This window comes from Electrona antarctica (genome assembly GCF_951216825.1).
Source record: "Electrona antarctica genome assembly, chromosome: 12".
In the NCBI taxonomy this organism is placed as follows: Eukaryota; Metazoa; Chordata; class Actinopteri; order Myctophiformes; family Myctophidae; genus Electrona; species Electrona antarctica.
The window spans coordinates 2,187,091-2,202,734 of record NC_136793.1 but is presented as its reverse complement, the minus strand read 5'-3'; the positions used below and the strand labels follow the sequence as shown (position 1 = coordinate 2,202,734).

General features: G+C 43.0%; 1 protein-coding gene across 2 annotated transcripts; it reads right to left on the bottom strand.

Annotated features, from left to right (window-relative positions):
• Positions 1-5,891: 5,891 nt before the first annotated feature.
• On the bottom strand, positions 5,892-15,150 carry LOC306933947 (uncharacterized protein). Of its 2 annotated transcripts, XR_013791273.1 has the most exons (3): positions 14,878-15,150; positions 6,890-7,878; positions 5,892-6,831 (listed from the first exon to the last, which is right to left on the bottom strand). XR_013791273.1 is itself a non-coding variant. In XM_079516331.1 (2 exons), exons 1-2 carry the CDS (start codon positions 15,095-15,097, stop codon positions 7,223-7,225), a joined length of 876 nt encoding a protein of 291 aa, XP_079372457.1. In that variant the 5' UTR covers positions 15,098-15,150; the 3' UTR covers positions 5,892-7,222. The 2 variants fall into 2 exon arrangements, 1 of the variants encoding a protein (XP_079372457.1); XM_079516331.1 differs by having other exon boundaries at positions 5,892-7,878.
• Positions 15,151-15,644: the final 494 nt, after the last annotated feature.

The following is a 15,644-nucleotide window of genomic DNA, read 5'->3' as shown; positions in this document are numbered from 1 at the left end:
ACTGTTGCATAAAACAACGAAAACTGCTCGAGCGGAATTAGGCTGTTAATACTGGGGTGGCTAGGATTGTTGTGAGGGGCTGACAAATCAATGATTAGCCTCTTTTTTCCCGAGTATTTGCGCGTCGCGACTCCTATTGGGCTTATCCTGAAAATAGAAAACGGGGCTTTGAGAAAAGGACCGATTAAGAACCCTTTCTTCAACTCTTTCTCGATTAAACCCTCTACCACATCTGGTTCTCTGAGAGCAGACAGCAGGTTTTTACACACGAAAGTGACATTTGGCAAATGGCATAAGCCTGCTACAAAACCCTGCACTAAACCGGTGATGAGGTAATTCACAAAGCATCTATTTGGGTGTTTAGATAAGCAGTGAGAAAGTTCAGGCACGTTGATCGGGGTTGATGGGTGCTTTATTTCTTTTTTCCCTGGGCCGGGCGGGACCGGCGTGGGCACACCGCCCTCGGGTGGCTGTCTCTGCACATGCTGCAGATATGCATACATTTGCAATTAGGGTAGGTACAGACAGATTCATTAAAATTAATGCAGATAGGAATATGCCCGTCGAAATGACGAGGCTTCACCTCTTTGTCGGGTCGGAAAGGCGAGGCTTTGCTGGGATGAGGGGCTGCCCTGGGACATAGTTTAGCAGAGTGGGAGAAGGAACCGCAGATGGCGCAGGACAGGGACTGGTGGCCTGTAAAATGCCTGCTGAACAGTTCCAGGTCCAGCACAGACCAATCTAGGCGAGTGTTGAACCTTTGCAAATACAACGCGGCCTTGTTGGAGAAGGACTTGTGGTACTCGTAGAAAAGAGTTCCGCCATAAGACAGTGCTAAGTCGGAAATAATAGCCAAATAAGTGTCCAGTTCAAATCTCCTCTCTGGGAACACATCACAGAGAACGTCCCTAAAAACGCCATAGGCCACATTAAACTCTGCCAGAGTTAGGCTTTTCAGCAGACGAGGGTCGCTCTCTTTGAGGCTAAGGGTTATATCGCCACAGTCTACGAGTCGTCTCTCCATCCAATCAGAGCCGCACAAAATTTTAACGAGGTTAATGTCATTACCTGCTATGATCTGGTTGCGTAGGTTCGTTGAAATTGCCGCAGCGGCTGGTATGAACGGGGATCCTGAAGCCGCAGCAGGAACAGCAGTTCCCAAGGTCCTTTGCGGGAAGACGCTGGAAGCGAATGGGGCCCCGAGGAAGGGAGCAGCAGCGGCGGGATAGAAGCCAGGCATGGCGGTAGCAGGAGAAACGACGGGAAAGGCGAAATGCGCGGTGGTGGATGGAGGAACAGCAGCCGCCGGACCTGACAGGTGACTCGCGTAGGAAGAAGCCGCAGGCGCTGACGTGGCTGCTGTTGCCGGATCCTCTAGGACTGAAATTCGGTTGTTCATTCGATTCATAGATGATTTAATCTATAGCAGTGCTGACAGGACAGGATCCTTCGCCCGGCTCGCCTTTTTGGTCGTGGGACCGGGTTGGGGACCGGGTAGCGCCGATGAGACATTTTTCCTTTTGGATGATTTTTTTAACAGCGGAGGGTCCTGCTGAATGAGCTCCCGTTTCTCCCTCGAAAGAAGCCAAGAAGAAATCGTATAGCTCATTATGAGACGACCCTACGGGGGGTGAAATCTCACGGCAGAAAAGATCTTCCAGAATTTTGTGCACGGGCCAATCCTGGATGGACCCCTGCTTTTGGGCAATGCGGCAACTCCGGCGGACCATCTCTACAGCCTGGGCATCTGCAGCCTGAGAGATGGTCACAGATGACAAGTCGGGGTCGTTTGGTATGAAGTCTTCGTCCAGGTCCGAGCCGGCCAGCAGGAGACCGGTTGGTGAAGACATGATGACCCCGACGGCGATTACCAGCAAAAAACTGACCCACATTAGGTAAGTTTAATTTAAGCAGCAGTTGTATACAGCAGCACGCAGGTATACAGTATAGGCAGCAGCAAGCGAGCAAGCAGGAGGAGGAATGCAAAACCTCCGGTTAAAGTAGCCGGTATGAAGATGGAGTGAGTGTGTGATTGGCTGAGTGAATCATGTGGATGAGAGCATGATGCTGTGGCGGCCCAATTAACGGCCAGCAGCAACTGAACTGAGGTTCCCTGACTGAACTTGCTCTGCGCATGTCTACGACAGGCGCAAATGCTCATAAACTAATGCTGTGGACTTAGCCTGATCTGGACCAGGATAACAGCCAGATTTAACCTAATCCTGATGCCTTTACTGTTCAAAACCAATATTTCTTCCACACTTTATCAATTATTATGTGTTTATGTTGCCTTAATTTTATTAATATACATTAAAACATAATAGTGTTACACATTGCCATAAAGGACTAACTTTAGCCCTATATACAAAATGAAAGAGCCACAATATATAGGCTGCACAACCTCATCATGACAGCTTGTGAGCTTGTAGATCACAACCTCATCATGACAGCTTGTGAGCTTGTAGATCAGCTACTTTTGGCGAATGTTCTCCCAGAATAGGTTTGCTGGGCTGCAAGTGGTTAAGAAGAGTCAATTAGGCAATCATAAACACAATACCCACAATCTTAAGGCAAGGTAACTTTATTTATATAGCACCTTTCATAAACAAGGCAATTAAAAGTGGTTTACAGACTAAAAACAAATACAGAGTGCAACAGTGCACTTTAAAAATGAATAATTATAATAGATACAATTAAAATACTAAAAAACAAATACTCCCACCTTTAATCAAATAAATAATAAAAAGTGATAACACATCTCATTTAAAGCCCAGGCGAGACCTAGCTGTTATTAGGCATCATTATAAGCTTATACAATTGGACTTAAAAACAGCTATGGTTGGGGATTTCCTAAATAAGAAGCTCAGGAAAAACTCCCGCGGAACAACTCCTGCTATAGTACAGCGGATTACCAAAAAATTGTGCACTTTTTCAAAAAAGCATGAAACTTTTACCATAGTTAGATGATACCATGAGGTGTATTTTCAGATGTGGAGTCAAGTCAGATTTGACCCCTGAGGCCCGGTAGAGCATAATATGTGACCAATACCCATAACATCCTATATAAGGCAAAAAAGTCCAAATTTCATCATTCTTTAAGTAGCATGTGACATATGAAACTAGGGTGATTTCATGATGCTGAATCCATTCCAAGCATTAGTTTTGCAAAAAAACACTCATTGGGCTAAAAACGGCCAATGCCGTCATCACAAATTGATGATGCCAGCACATTTGGGCAAGTGGGCATGGCCGTTTTAAGCCCAATGAGTGTTTTTTTGCAAAACTAATGCTTGGAATGGATTCAGAATCATGCAAACACCCTAGTTTCATATGTCACATGCTACTTAACCCTTAGAAGATGAAAGACGCCAATTGGCGTCTTCATCAGAATTCCGTAAATGATCAATGACGCCAATTGGCGTCTTCACAGTTTTTGATGAATCTAAACATATTAATATGCTCCGAAGCGCTGTTTAAATTCCTGAGCTTATATTCCAACTACATTACCCAGAAAACCCGTGTCACGTGACACACGTGTACGTGTTGCCATTGGAAGCTGGTCCCACCCCCTGTAAACAGTGGGGGCAGAGGGAGTCTTCATAGTTTTCATTGTTTTGCCTGTTTGCCGTCTCGCCCGAGCGATTTTCTAGCAGAAAAAGTTGAAAGCAGTACTATTTATTTGAGCGAGTTTTGTGGTAGTAGTATTGATCCATACGCGTCCCAGTCGCCTTCTCCAGGCGGAGTAGCCCTGGTCCAGTGCTTACAGCGAGACTCGCTGCTCCCTCCCTCCTTTTTTCATTGTCTCCCCATCGTCGTCCGATGAGCTATACCGGGAAACCATTGAAGAAGACGATCAACCCGGAATGTTTTGAGGTAATCTTATTGTAGAAAATGCCCTTCTATAGTGATCAGAAATCATAAGATGATCGCTACAAATAGATGCTTGGATAATTACTACTACTAGTCAGATCATGACGCCAGAATGACTCACCACGATGGCCCCCAGCCATTAGCCAGCACCGAAGGTGCTGGCTAATGGTGTTGGTCGGTGCATTGGTGCTGGCTAAGGGCTGGAGGGGGGGGTTGGTGTCGATCAGTTGGTTGGTGCAGTACAAATGTATCGTAGCAGGCATGCACGCATGGCAGTACAAGTATTTTATATTGTAGCGTGCCTTATAGGCGATCTGATCTTTAGAGTAATGTTCGCTCCTTTTATTTACTGTCTACAAAGACGGAGAACAAACATGCATCGTTTACTGAAGCAACGCGTGGTTATGATGACGTTGCTACAAGGATCGGAGGGGGGACGGGGAGTGAAGCTAACAGTAGCGTATTATATAAGATCTGTATGACGTTTCATTGACGTCTGAGCTTGCATGATAATTGCATTCATTGTATATTGTATACAATCATGATTGTACATTGTTTAGTGTGTCTCCGTGTGATGATGATGATGACGATGATGTCAGATAGCCTACGTCCCCCCCCCCCAACTGGCTATTGGCCGGGCTGACTACAGCTAAATGTTTATTTTTATATATTTAGAACTGGCATCGGAGGAGGAGGATGATGATGATGATGATGATGATGATGAAGACGAAGAGTCAAGACTGCGATGGAGTTCTCCGACACTGAACCGGATGCATTCATTCATTTCAGTTGTTGTTGTTTTTTAATTTAGCCTACACACACACACACCGTCAAGAACAACTGGAATGCAGTGGTTTGGGGACACTGGGGAGTTTGGGGACAACTGTTTTGTATGTAGGCCTATTTATTTTCTGTAATATTTATTATAATTGTATTATGTTAGTAGTCATAAAAAATAAAAGACAAGCTTTTACAATGAGTTAGACCTGTCATGGCTATTTTGTTCACTAGTCTGAGGTTTATGGTTTGACTAAGCGAGTTTCAACTGTGATTTACTCTGTAACGGTAGATGGTAAGAACCCAATTTTTTTGTTATAATACAGTATACATTCAAGTCTATATTTTGATACATATCATGGGCACAAAGTCATATCAAAACAATGTCCTTGGATGAGTTTTTTTATCAAAACTGTTTCTTCACAACAGGTTTTTGAGATACATGCATGAATAGACACGGTACTGGTAAGACTATGTAAACATGGTATATATCAAAATGTGCGTTAGAATGTCTAATTTTACCCCAAAAAAGAATTGAGTTTATATGATGTTCCATTTCAGAGCTAGGGGGACTTTTAGCTGGATAGGTCAGATTGATCATGACTGACCATGCTATTTATAGATGGCAAAATATCTACAGTGGTACATGTGAGAAACTTTTTATTTTATTTTAATTGAACTAGACAACTCACCCTTTAAAATGAGATATTGCATGGCTATGTACGCCCAGCAGAAAAAAAGTTATTTAGAAAATAAAACTTCAACCGGTCATAACTTTTTTTGTTGTCCTAGAAACACTACCCAGTGTAAATGCAGGCTCTTTTAAATGGCTTCCAACACCACAACTAAACATTTTATCAACTCAGTTCATTTTTTTCCTGGAAGCAGACAAGCCAAGCTTTCTCTGAAGGTCTTTCGTTGTCACACATTCACAGCAGAGAATTTTCAATAAATCATTCAAAAACGCCATTCTGCCATAGAGAAGTCTAAAAACTATATAGAAATCCTTGAAACTCTCAAAGAGTTAAAGAATGATGAAATTTGGACTTTTTTGCCTTATATAGGATGTTATGGGTATTGGTCACATATTATGCTCTACCGGGCCTCAGGGGTCAAATCTGACTTGACTCCACATCTGAAAATACACCTCATGATATCATCTAACTATGGTAGAAGTTTCATGCTTTTTTGAAAAAGTGCACAATACCTCTTGTATTGGGGTATAAGCCGCTGTACTACTATATTATGTCAAAGCAGGAGCAATGAGCATTTTTTGCCTTGGCAATGCTGTAAACATTATGTTTTCTCATGCAAATAAAGCCCAATTGAATTGGAAGCCAGCATTCTCGCAATAATAAAAACAAATCTGCCTAATGTCAAAGGAAGGCAGGTTTCTGAACTGCCCACAGCCCCCCTATGAGACACAGACAGATTTCTGAACTGCCCACAGCCCTCCTATGAGACACATACTGGTTTCTGAACTGCCCACAGCCCTCCTATGAGACACAGACTGGTTTCTGAACTGCCCACAGCCCATGAGACACAGACAGGTTTCTGAACTGCCCACAGCCCTCCTATGAGACACAGACAGGTTTCTGAACTGCCCACAGCCCTCCTATGAGACACAGAAAAAATTGTGCTATTTTATCATGGACATTAGTGAGGAAGAAATTATAGCAAGATTTGTTGCAAAGTGAAGTCGTCCTTAAAACCCAAGACAGCCTAGGGGGATGCCTAGGGAGTCCTTGAGGGAGTTCCAGGGGGTCCCCCTTAAATGATAGTTAGGAACCAAATGGACCCTTATGGGTCTGTAACTCAGAGAGTGTACAAATGGAACCAAATGGACCCTAATGGGTCTTTAACTCAGAGAGTGTACAAATGGAACCAAATGGAGCCGCTCACTCTCTGAGTTAAATTAAGTTTGATTTTACAATATGTAAATAGGGGGCCCTAGAGCCGTACAAGTGTTGTCACCATCATTTTACTTGACGATTCGTCGACACATCAATAGTTGTGATTAACAAATACAGTAAATGGTGTTTTTACTGGCAATGAACATTGTAGCATTGAAATGTAATCTAAATGACATTTCTGGTTTACTTTTAGGCTTTAACCAAAAACCCAATCAAATATAAATTATGTACCATGGCTAAAATAGGCCAAATTTAATACATTTACTGTATACTCAGAATGTTGTTTTAAACAGCGCAAATAGCTGATCTTCAAGCTCACAACGTGTCACGAGGGAGCTTGTAGATCAGCTACACCAGTGATACCTGCTCTCTGACTACATGACATCTTTAGAGAGTCCTGTATGAGTTCTCTGGTGACGTTTGAGAGTACTGCTCCAGCTGAACCATTTCCCACACTGGTCACAGTGATAGGGCTTCTCTCCTTTATGCATTTTCTGGTGATATTTGAGATTACTGCTATTGCTGAACCGTTTCCCACACTGGTCACAGGCGTAGGGCTTCTCTCCAGTGTGAATTCTCTGGTGAATTTCGAGATTCCTTCTCTCGCTGAACCGTTTCCCACATTGGTCACAGTGGTAGGGCTTCTCTCCTGTGTGAATTCTCTAGTGCTGTTCCAGAGAACTTTTCGTGCTGAACCTATTCCCACACTGGTCGCAGTGGTAGGGCTTTACTCCTGTATGAGTTCTATGGTGAATTTCGAGATTCCTTCTCTCGCTGAACCGTTTCCCACACTGGTCACAGGCGTAGGGCTTCTCTCCAGTGTGAATTCTCTGGTGTCTTTCGAAATTCCTTCTCTCGCTGAACCATTTCCCACACTGCTCACAGTGGTAGGGCTTATGTCCTGTATGAGTTTTCTGGTGTTGTTTGAGATAACTGCTCTGGCTGAACCTAGTCCCACACTGGTCACAGGCGTAGGGTCTCTCTCCTTTATGCATTTTCTGGTGACGTTTGAGAGCACCGCTCCGCCTGAACCATTTCCCACACTGGTCACAGTGGTAGGGCTTCTCTCCTGTATGAATTCTTTGGTGATCTTTTAGATTACTGCTCTGGCTGAATCGTTTCCCACACTGGTCACAGCCATAGGGCTTCTCTCCTGTATGAATTCTCTGGTGGAGTTTCAGAGTACCTTTCAGGCTGAACCTAGTCCCACACTGGTCACAGGCGTAGGGCTTCGAGTCTGTATGAATTATCTTGTGTTGGTTGAGATGACCATTTCTGCTGTAGACATGTTTGAGTTGGGCAGGAAAGACATCTCCATCTGTGATGGAGAATGAGGAGAGAGGGGAAAAAACACCAATAAGATGTTTTAAATAACATGCAAGCTGTGTTATAGATAGAATACTTTATTGGATGTTTAAAAACAATCCAAAAGTGTCAATTTAGAAAACTCCAACGAGGACTATCTAACTATAAATGCACCAAGTCTCTCTGTGTGTAGTACAGTATACTGGTATACTGTACTGTACTGGTATACTGTACTGTGTGTAGTATAGTATACTGGTATACTGTACTGTGTGTATTAAAGTATAATGGTATACTGTACTGTGTGTAGTATAGTATACTGGTATACTGTACTGTGTGTAGTATAGTATAATGGTATACTGTACTGTGTGTAGTATAGTATACTGGTATACTGTACTGTGTGTAGTATAGTATACTGGTATACTGTACTGTGTGTAGTACAGTATACTGTACTGTGTGTAGTACAGTATAATGGTATACTGTACTGTGTGTAGTATAGTATACTGGTATACTGTACTGTACTGGTATACTGTACTGTGTGTAGTACAGTATACTGGTATACTGTACTGTGTGTAGTATAGTATACTGGTATACCGTACTGTGTGTACTACAGTACTGGTATACTGTACTGTGTGTAGTATAGTATACTGGTATACTGTACTGTACTGGTATACTGTACTGTGTGTAGTATAGTATACTGGTATACTGTACTGTGTGTAGTACAGTACTGGTATACTGTACTGTGTGTAGTACAGTATACTGGTATACTGTACTGTGTGTAGTATAGTATACTGGTATACTGTACTGTGTGTAGTATAGTATACTGGTATACTGTACTGTACTGGTATACTGTACTGTGTGTAGTATAGTATACTGGTATACTGTACTGTGTGTAGTACAGTACTGGTATACTGTACTGTGTGTAGTACAGTACTGGTATACTGTACTGTGTGTAGTATAGTATACTGGTATACTGTACTGTGTGTAGTATAGTATACTGGTATACTGTACTGTGTGTAGTATAGTATACTGGTATACTGTACTGTGTGTACTACAGTACTGGTATACTGTACTGTGTGTAGTATAGTATACTGGTATACTGTACTGTACTGGTATACTGTACTGTGTGTAGTATAGTATACTGGTATACTGTACTGTGTGTAGTATAGTATACTGGTATACTGTACTGTGTGTAGTACAGTATACTGGTATACTGTACGCATGTCTGTAATCCATGTAACTCCAGAACCGTTCGCCCCACCGACTTCAAATTCAATGCACACGTTCCACCCCACCACAGGGGGTGCAGCGCCCCAAAAAGGCCTCTGCCCGGGCTCCGGACAGGGCCCCTGCCCAGTGTCCTCCATATATGAATGGCTCCGGACAGGGCCCCTGCCCAGTGTCCTCCATATATGAATGGCTCCGGACAGGGCCCCTGCCCAGTGTCATGGCTCCGGACAGGGCCCCTGCCCAGTGTCCTCCATATATGAATGGCTCCGGACAGGGCCCCTGCCCAGTGTCCTCCATATATGAATGGCTCCGGACAGGGCCCCTGCCCAGTGTCCTCCATATATGAATGGCTCCGGACAGGGCCCCTGCCCAGTGTCCTACATATATGAATGGCTCCGGACAGGGCCCCTGCCCAGTGTCCTCCATATATGGGTCTGACCTGTTCTGACATCATTCTGACGTCTGCATAGACTCCATATTTGGGCATGCCTGACAAAGAACTCCATATATGGGCATAAAAGGGACACCAACATAATATTTGGGTGGTTACCAACTTGCATCGTTCCAAGTAGGCTTATGCTTGTTTCCATTGTGGTCCACCTTGTGATAATACACAAACATACTGTACAGACAACCATGAAACAAATAAATAATGGTTATAAGGCTGGGAGCTACTGTACACATAAAGGACCCTAAGTGTAGAAAAGAGTTTTGATTGATTGATTGAAAATTTTATTAACAGTTTGCAGAATTACAGTACATTTCAAGCACAAACTCAATACAAAGGCTGTTAACTGTGAGTGGACGACCCAATTAAGCATTACACTAGTTTACAACAGGGTCCACCATGTTCAATTCATCAAAACATTTAGAGACGTACAAATAGACACTTCTATATAGACAAAGAACAGTACAGGAATTCATCATAATGGAGGTAAAAAGGGAAAAGAAACATATACAGTGAGGGGAAAAAGGGGGGGGCGGTGGGGGGGGGGATTCAGATTTTACGGGGGCCAGTTTCGAATTGCAGCCATCCGTAGGTGCCCTTTGAGAGCGGTTTTGAAGGAGTCAAGGGATTTGCATGTCTGTTGGTAGGGTGTTCCACATTTTGGTGGCATAGGAGCGAAAATAATTTAGTCCCTTGTTTGTGCCGAATCTGGGTTGAACATGATTCGTTGCACTCCCTCTGGTGTTGTGGGTGTGGACTTCGTTAACATTAAGGAAGTATCTACACAGGTACATGGGTATCTTGGTGGAGTATCGAATCTTGTGGACCAGACCCATTGCAAGATGCTGTACTCTGTCGCCGACCCTAAGCCATGCCAGTCTGTCAAAGTGGGCAGGGGTGAGGTGGGTTCGGGGGGTGAGGCCAAGTAGGAGCCTGACCAGTTTGTTTTGGGAGGTCTGGAGCCTAGTTTTAAGGGCCTTTGAGGTGCTGTGGTACCAGGAGGTGCATGCATAGTCAAAGAAGCCTTGTACAAGGGCTCCTGTTAAGGTCTTCAAGGTGTTTTTTGTCGACCAGTGAGGAGATCCTGTAAAGGAATCTTGTTCTTTGGTTGACTTTTTTGATTACGTTGGTGGCCATTTTATCACCGGAAAGATTAGCCTCCAGGATGGAACCTAGGTAGGTAATTTCATCTTTACGTGTGATAACATTGTCACCCACTCTGTGACTGTCATCCTAGTGTAACCCCTAGAGGGTAGTAGAGTCCTAAGTGAGACGTATATTTAAGAGTTCTGAACGGGCAGCTGACAGGACATCAGTTGTGGGTCCTCACAAACGCCGTAACGTTCATGCGTTGTGAGAGAGGTATGCTCGGCTGCAGACTTGTCATTTGGTAAGCCTATATGCTCGTTTTATATGTAACTATTGATTTTGGGGTTTTTGGTATGATATAAAATGACACCACACTTGTTGCAGTGCGCTGTAGTGTAGCCTTGGATGTTCCAATGTTTGGGGTGTGGCTTCCAAAGTACTCTGTGTAGGCAATTAACGTGGAGGAATGTGAGTACTACCGTATATGATTATGCGGAACAATGAAATGGCATGTTGGATGTTTCTTACGTTGATAGAATCATATGCAACGTTCTGTCACATGGTCTCTAACCTGCATGTACTATGTAATTGTAACAGCTACAGGTGGAGATGTTTGCCTGTATGACCCCATTGAGAGACAGTTCAGGTGTTTAGACATAAGAGCTATACCTGGTAAGGCGATACTTGTGTTGGGTTGCCTAGTATTATTATATTACTGATGTTTGTGCTTTATATTGTGTTCATATATTATGCTACATTAAATGGTGACTGTTGGGCATTACATGGTATATAGATGTTGCCTAATTGATATTTTAATCTGTATATTTCAACTGTTCATTGCATATGGATGTAGGCTATTATTCTCTGTGCACATCACTGACTCTGTTTGTCCTTCATAGGTTCAAGTTGAACAAACGGCCCTGTAAAGGACTGTTGTCTCTTTTCCCTTGATTTTAATTTTGATGTTTTTGTGAACCACTTCTCCCCATTTTTACCCTCTCAAACACTGCTTTTTACAATTCTTGATATACAAACAATTAAAGTCTTTTGTACCTTGTTATAAATAAAACTATTGTTATGCTTGTACCATACTCCAGTATCCTGTCCAATCAATTTATTTAGCGGGGTCACACTAGTGAGCAACAACTCATAGAGAATATTTTTCCTCCGGTGAAAAAAAATCCCTTTCTGCCCAAAAAGTACAGTTTATACTGTGTGGTGGGGGGCTCAGAGTGCGTCCACTAAGGAAAGTAGGCTTTCTAATGACACAACTCGCCTTTGTTTGGGTGAGTAGCAAAAACGTTCTTTTTATTTACGCTAAAGACGAGAGGCTGGTCTGCATTCATGCGAGCGGCAGAAGTTGAGAGTAACATAGCTCTAAATGAAACACATTAGAGCTATGGACCAGAGCTACATAACCAGAGCTATAGTGTCTATGGAGTTATTCCCCCAGGTGTTTTGCATCATGCGTGTGGCAGATTACTCTGTCACTTAGCTCTGGTCCATAGCTCTAAATGAAACCCATTAGAGCTATGGACCAGAGCTACCTGCCACCGACTCATTTTACAAATGATATAGGCCGTTTCCTGTGTTCTCCTCTAAATTGTGTTTAATTATTATATAAAATTAAGTTCACAACTTATGATTTGAGTTAAGTAAATACAAGTTTGAGAAATGTTTGACACCTGTGTCTTGTCAACCGCAGTGCTTCCTGGTTCTGGCCAGTGGGAAAGGACCCGATTGTAGCATCAGGCTTTTATAGTGCCTGTAATTTGCGTCGTCTTCAATGTTTGTGTTACGCAATGTTTGTGTTTCAAAATTGTCCATTCATTGTCAATTGCATTTAATGTTTGTTTAGGACCAGGTTTTTGCACAAACACCAAAAGCTGGACATAATTTATGGCCTTCTGTGTTTCAGAACCTTTGTCTTCAGACGTTTGTGCTGATGGGAGTAAAAGAAAAATCACACCTGTGTGAAGTGAGGGCCGCTCTTATTTGTTCACACTGCACAGTAATAGAGCGCCAAAGTCCTCGCTCATCCCCTCGATTCCCCTGGTTCACGGAAGTAATTTCTCTATGGAGAATAACATGGGCTCATCTTAAAATCCTTTCATATAAGCGTTGTGGTCCAAAAATAAACAAGCTGTCTCGGCGTTATTGTCAGGAAGGTGTCTCTGTATCGTTATATTGTCGGAGGTGTCTCTGTATCGTTATATTGTCGGGGAGGTGTCTCTGTATCGTTATATTGTCGGGGAGGTGTCTCTGTATCGTTATATTGTCAGGGAGGTGTCTCTGTATCGTTATATTGTCGGGGAGGTGTTTCTGTATCGTTATATTGTCGGGGAGGTGTCTCTGTATCGTTATATTGTCAGGGAGGTGTCTCTGTGTCGTTATTGTCAGGGAGGTGTCTCTGTATCGTTATATTGTATTGTCAGGGAGGTGTCTCTGTGTCGTTATTGTCAGGGAGGTGTCTCTGTATCGTTATATTGTCAGGGAGGTGTCTCTGTACCGTTATATTGTCAGGGAGGTGTCTCTGTATAGTTATATTGTCAGGGAGGTGTCTGTATCGTTATATTGTCAGGGAGGTAATATTGTCAGGGAGGTGTCTGTATCGTTATATTGTCAGGGAGGTGTCTCTGTATCGTTATATTGTCAGGGAGGTGTCTCTGTATCGTTATATTGTCAGGGAGGTGTCTGTATCGACAGACTGGAATGGCTTAGGGTCAACGACAGAGTACAGCATCTTGCAATGGGTCTGGTCCACAAGATTCGATACTCCACCAAGATACCCATGTACCTGTCTAGATAGCCCCCGTACAAATCTGAATCCCCCCACCGCCCCCCCTTTTTCCCCCCCTCACTGTATATGTTTCTTTTCCCTTTTTACCTCTATGATGAATTCCTGTTCTGTTCTTTGACTATATAGAAGTGTCTATTTGTACGTCTCTAAATGTTTTGATGAATTGAACATGGTGGACCCTCTTGTAAACAAGTGTAATGCTTAATTGGGTCGTCCACTCACAGTTAACAGTCTTTGTATTGAGTTTGTGCTTGAAATGTACTGTAATTCTGCAAACTGTTAATAAATATTTCAATCAATCAAAAAACATGTCTGCAGGGTAGCCTCTGAGGTGATTGCTTTCAGAGACATGTTGGAGACATGTCTCCTCACCAACCATGATGATTATATGCACAGAAATGTATAGTTGACCCTTTGACATATAATATTGCAAATATGGACTATATCCACAAGTACTTTTCATGGTTTCGTCCTCAAAGGCGGTACAATGGGATGTCAATAAGGAAGAGAGAATTTCACAGCAGCCAAAACGGTCAAACAAAGATTAAAAATCACACCCGTGTGAACTGAGTGGTGTAAGGTCTTATATAGACTGATCAGCTGTGGTCTGACGGAATGTCTGACGGAATGAAATCACACCCGTGTGAACTGGGTGACCATAGCAACCATGCTCATTTTTTGGTACGAACAGACAGACAGACAAACTAACAAAGCCAGTTGTAGGAGTGGTTTACACCACTCAAAAATAATTAATGGCTTCTGCGCCAAACTAAACTCCGCTGACGTTTCCGTTGTCTCCTATAGCAGATATATGCTTCTTTTGAAACATCTCACCACCACCAAAAGGCAGCAGCACGGCCTTTCCGACGTTATGTACGTCTGTATACCATTTCGCGTGGGATAGATGCATAGGGACCCTCCGTAAAGTAAACATCCAAATGTCAGAAACTTTACGGGGGTCCCGAGAGGGGCTACCCATTCTACATACTGTTGTGGTATCTGGAACCACTGTCGTATATTACAAATAAATGGAACTCCGGAACAACCGTCATCCTGTTCTGTCCTTTGTCTATATAGAAGTGTCTATTTGTACGTCTCTAAATGTTTTTGATGATTTGAACATGGTGGACCCTATTGGAAACAAGTGTAATGCTTAATTGGGTCGTCCACACAGTTAACAGCCTTTGTATTGAGTTTGTGCTTGAAATGTACTGTAATTCTGCAAACTGTTAATACATTTTTCAATCAATCAATCAATCAATCAATCAATCTGCCTGTCTCTGCTGTTGACTTCATTCTCCGTATTTTTTGCCTGAGTGTTTTTTAGTCTGTTTATGAGCTTTATAGAGAGAGGAAAAGCAGTCTCTCTTTGTAGTACATATACTTCACTGTGAAATAGAATTGTTCAATCAATCAATCAATGACATGAAAACATGCGCAGCACATACCTATTCTGTGTAACTTTATCACAGGCTGCTTCAGCATGGCTGCCTGGTAGATCTGTTCCTCCGACATCTCTCTTTTAAAAAGCCCAAATAGTTCGTCTCCTCCTTCGGTCAACTCTGATGGTCCACGTTTGAGGTCCGTTTTTACCGTCTGAGATGTGACTTTACTCGCTGACATGTTGTGGTCTTTTACCGTCTGGGATGTGACTTTACTCGCTGACATGTTGTGGTCTTGACTCAGTCCTCTGCTCCGCTTCCAATCCTGACTGTTCGCCGACTCCCACATCAACACTGGACACAACCACTGTTGCCAGATTGTGAGGCATAAATAAGCGACCAGGTCTTTTGTGGCAGCGGTGGCCGAACGGATAGCGGCGCGGTCTAGATACCGGAAGGTTCCCAGTTCGAACCAGCCGTCCGACACGTTAAAATTACCACCGCTGAAATGCCCTTGAACAAGGCATCAACCACTACGATGAAATGTGTTCTATGAGCAGGGCCTGGCTGGAAACAAGTTCTTGAGCTTAGCCCAGATACCCTGGGTAAATATAGATTTCATTTCATTTCATTTCATTTCATTTCATTTCATTTGAAAACAAGCCAAGTAGGCTATTTGGAACATGGTTCTCAAACATTATCATGTCAAGGAAAGGACCCCTGGTCACATGGTCACATGGTCACACGGATTTGAAATGTGTGAGAACCACTGGTTGAAACAAGCCTGCCTAAATAAGAAAATAACTACACTTTAGAAACAAGCCCAAAAAACG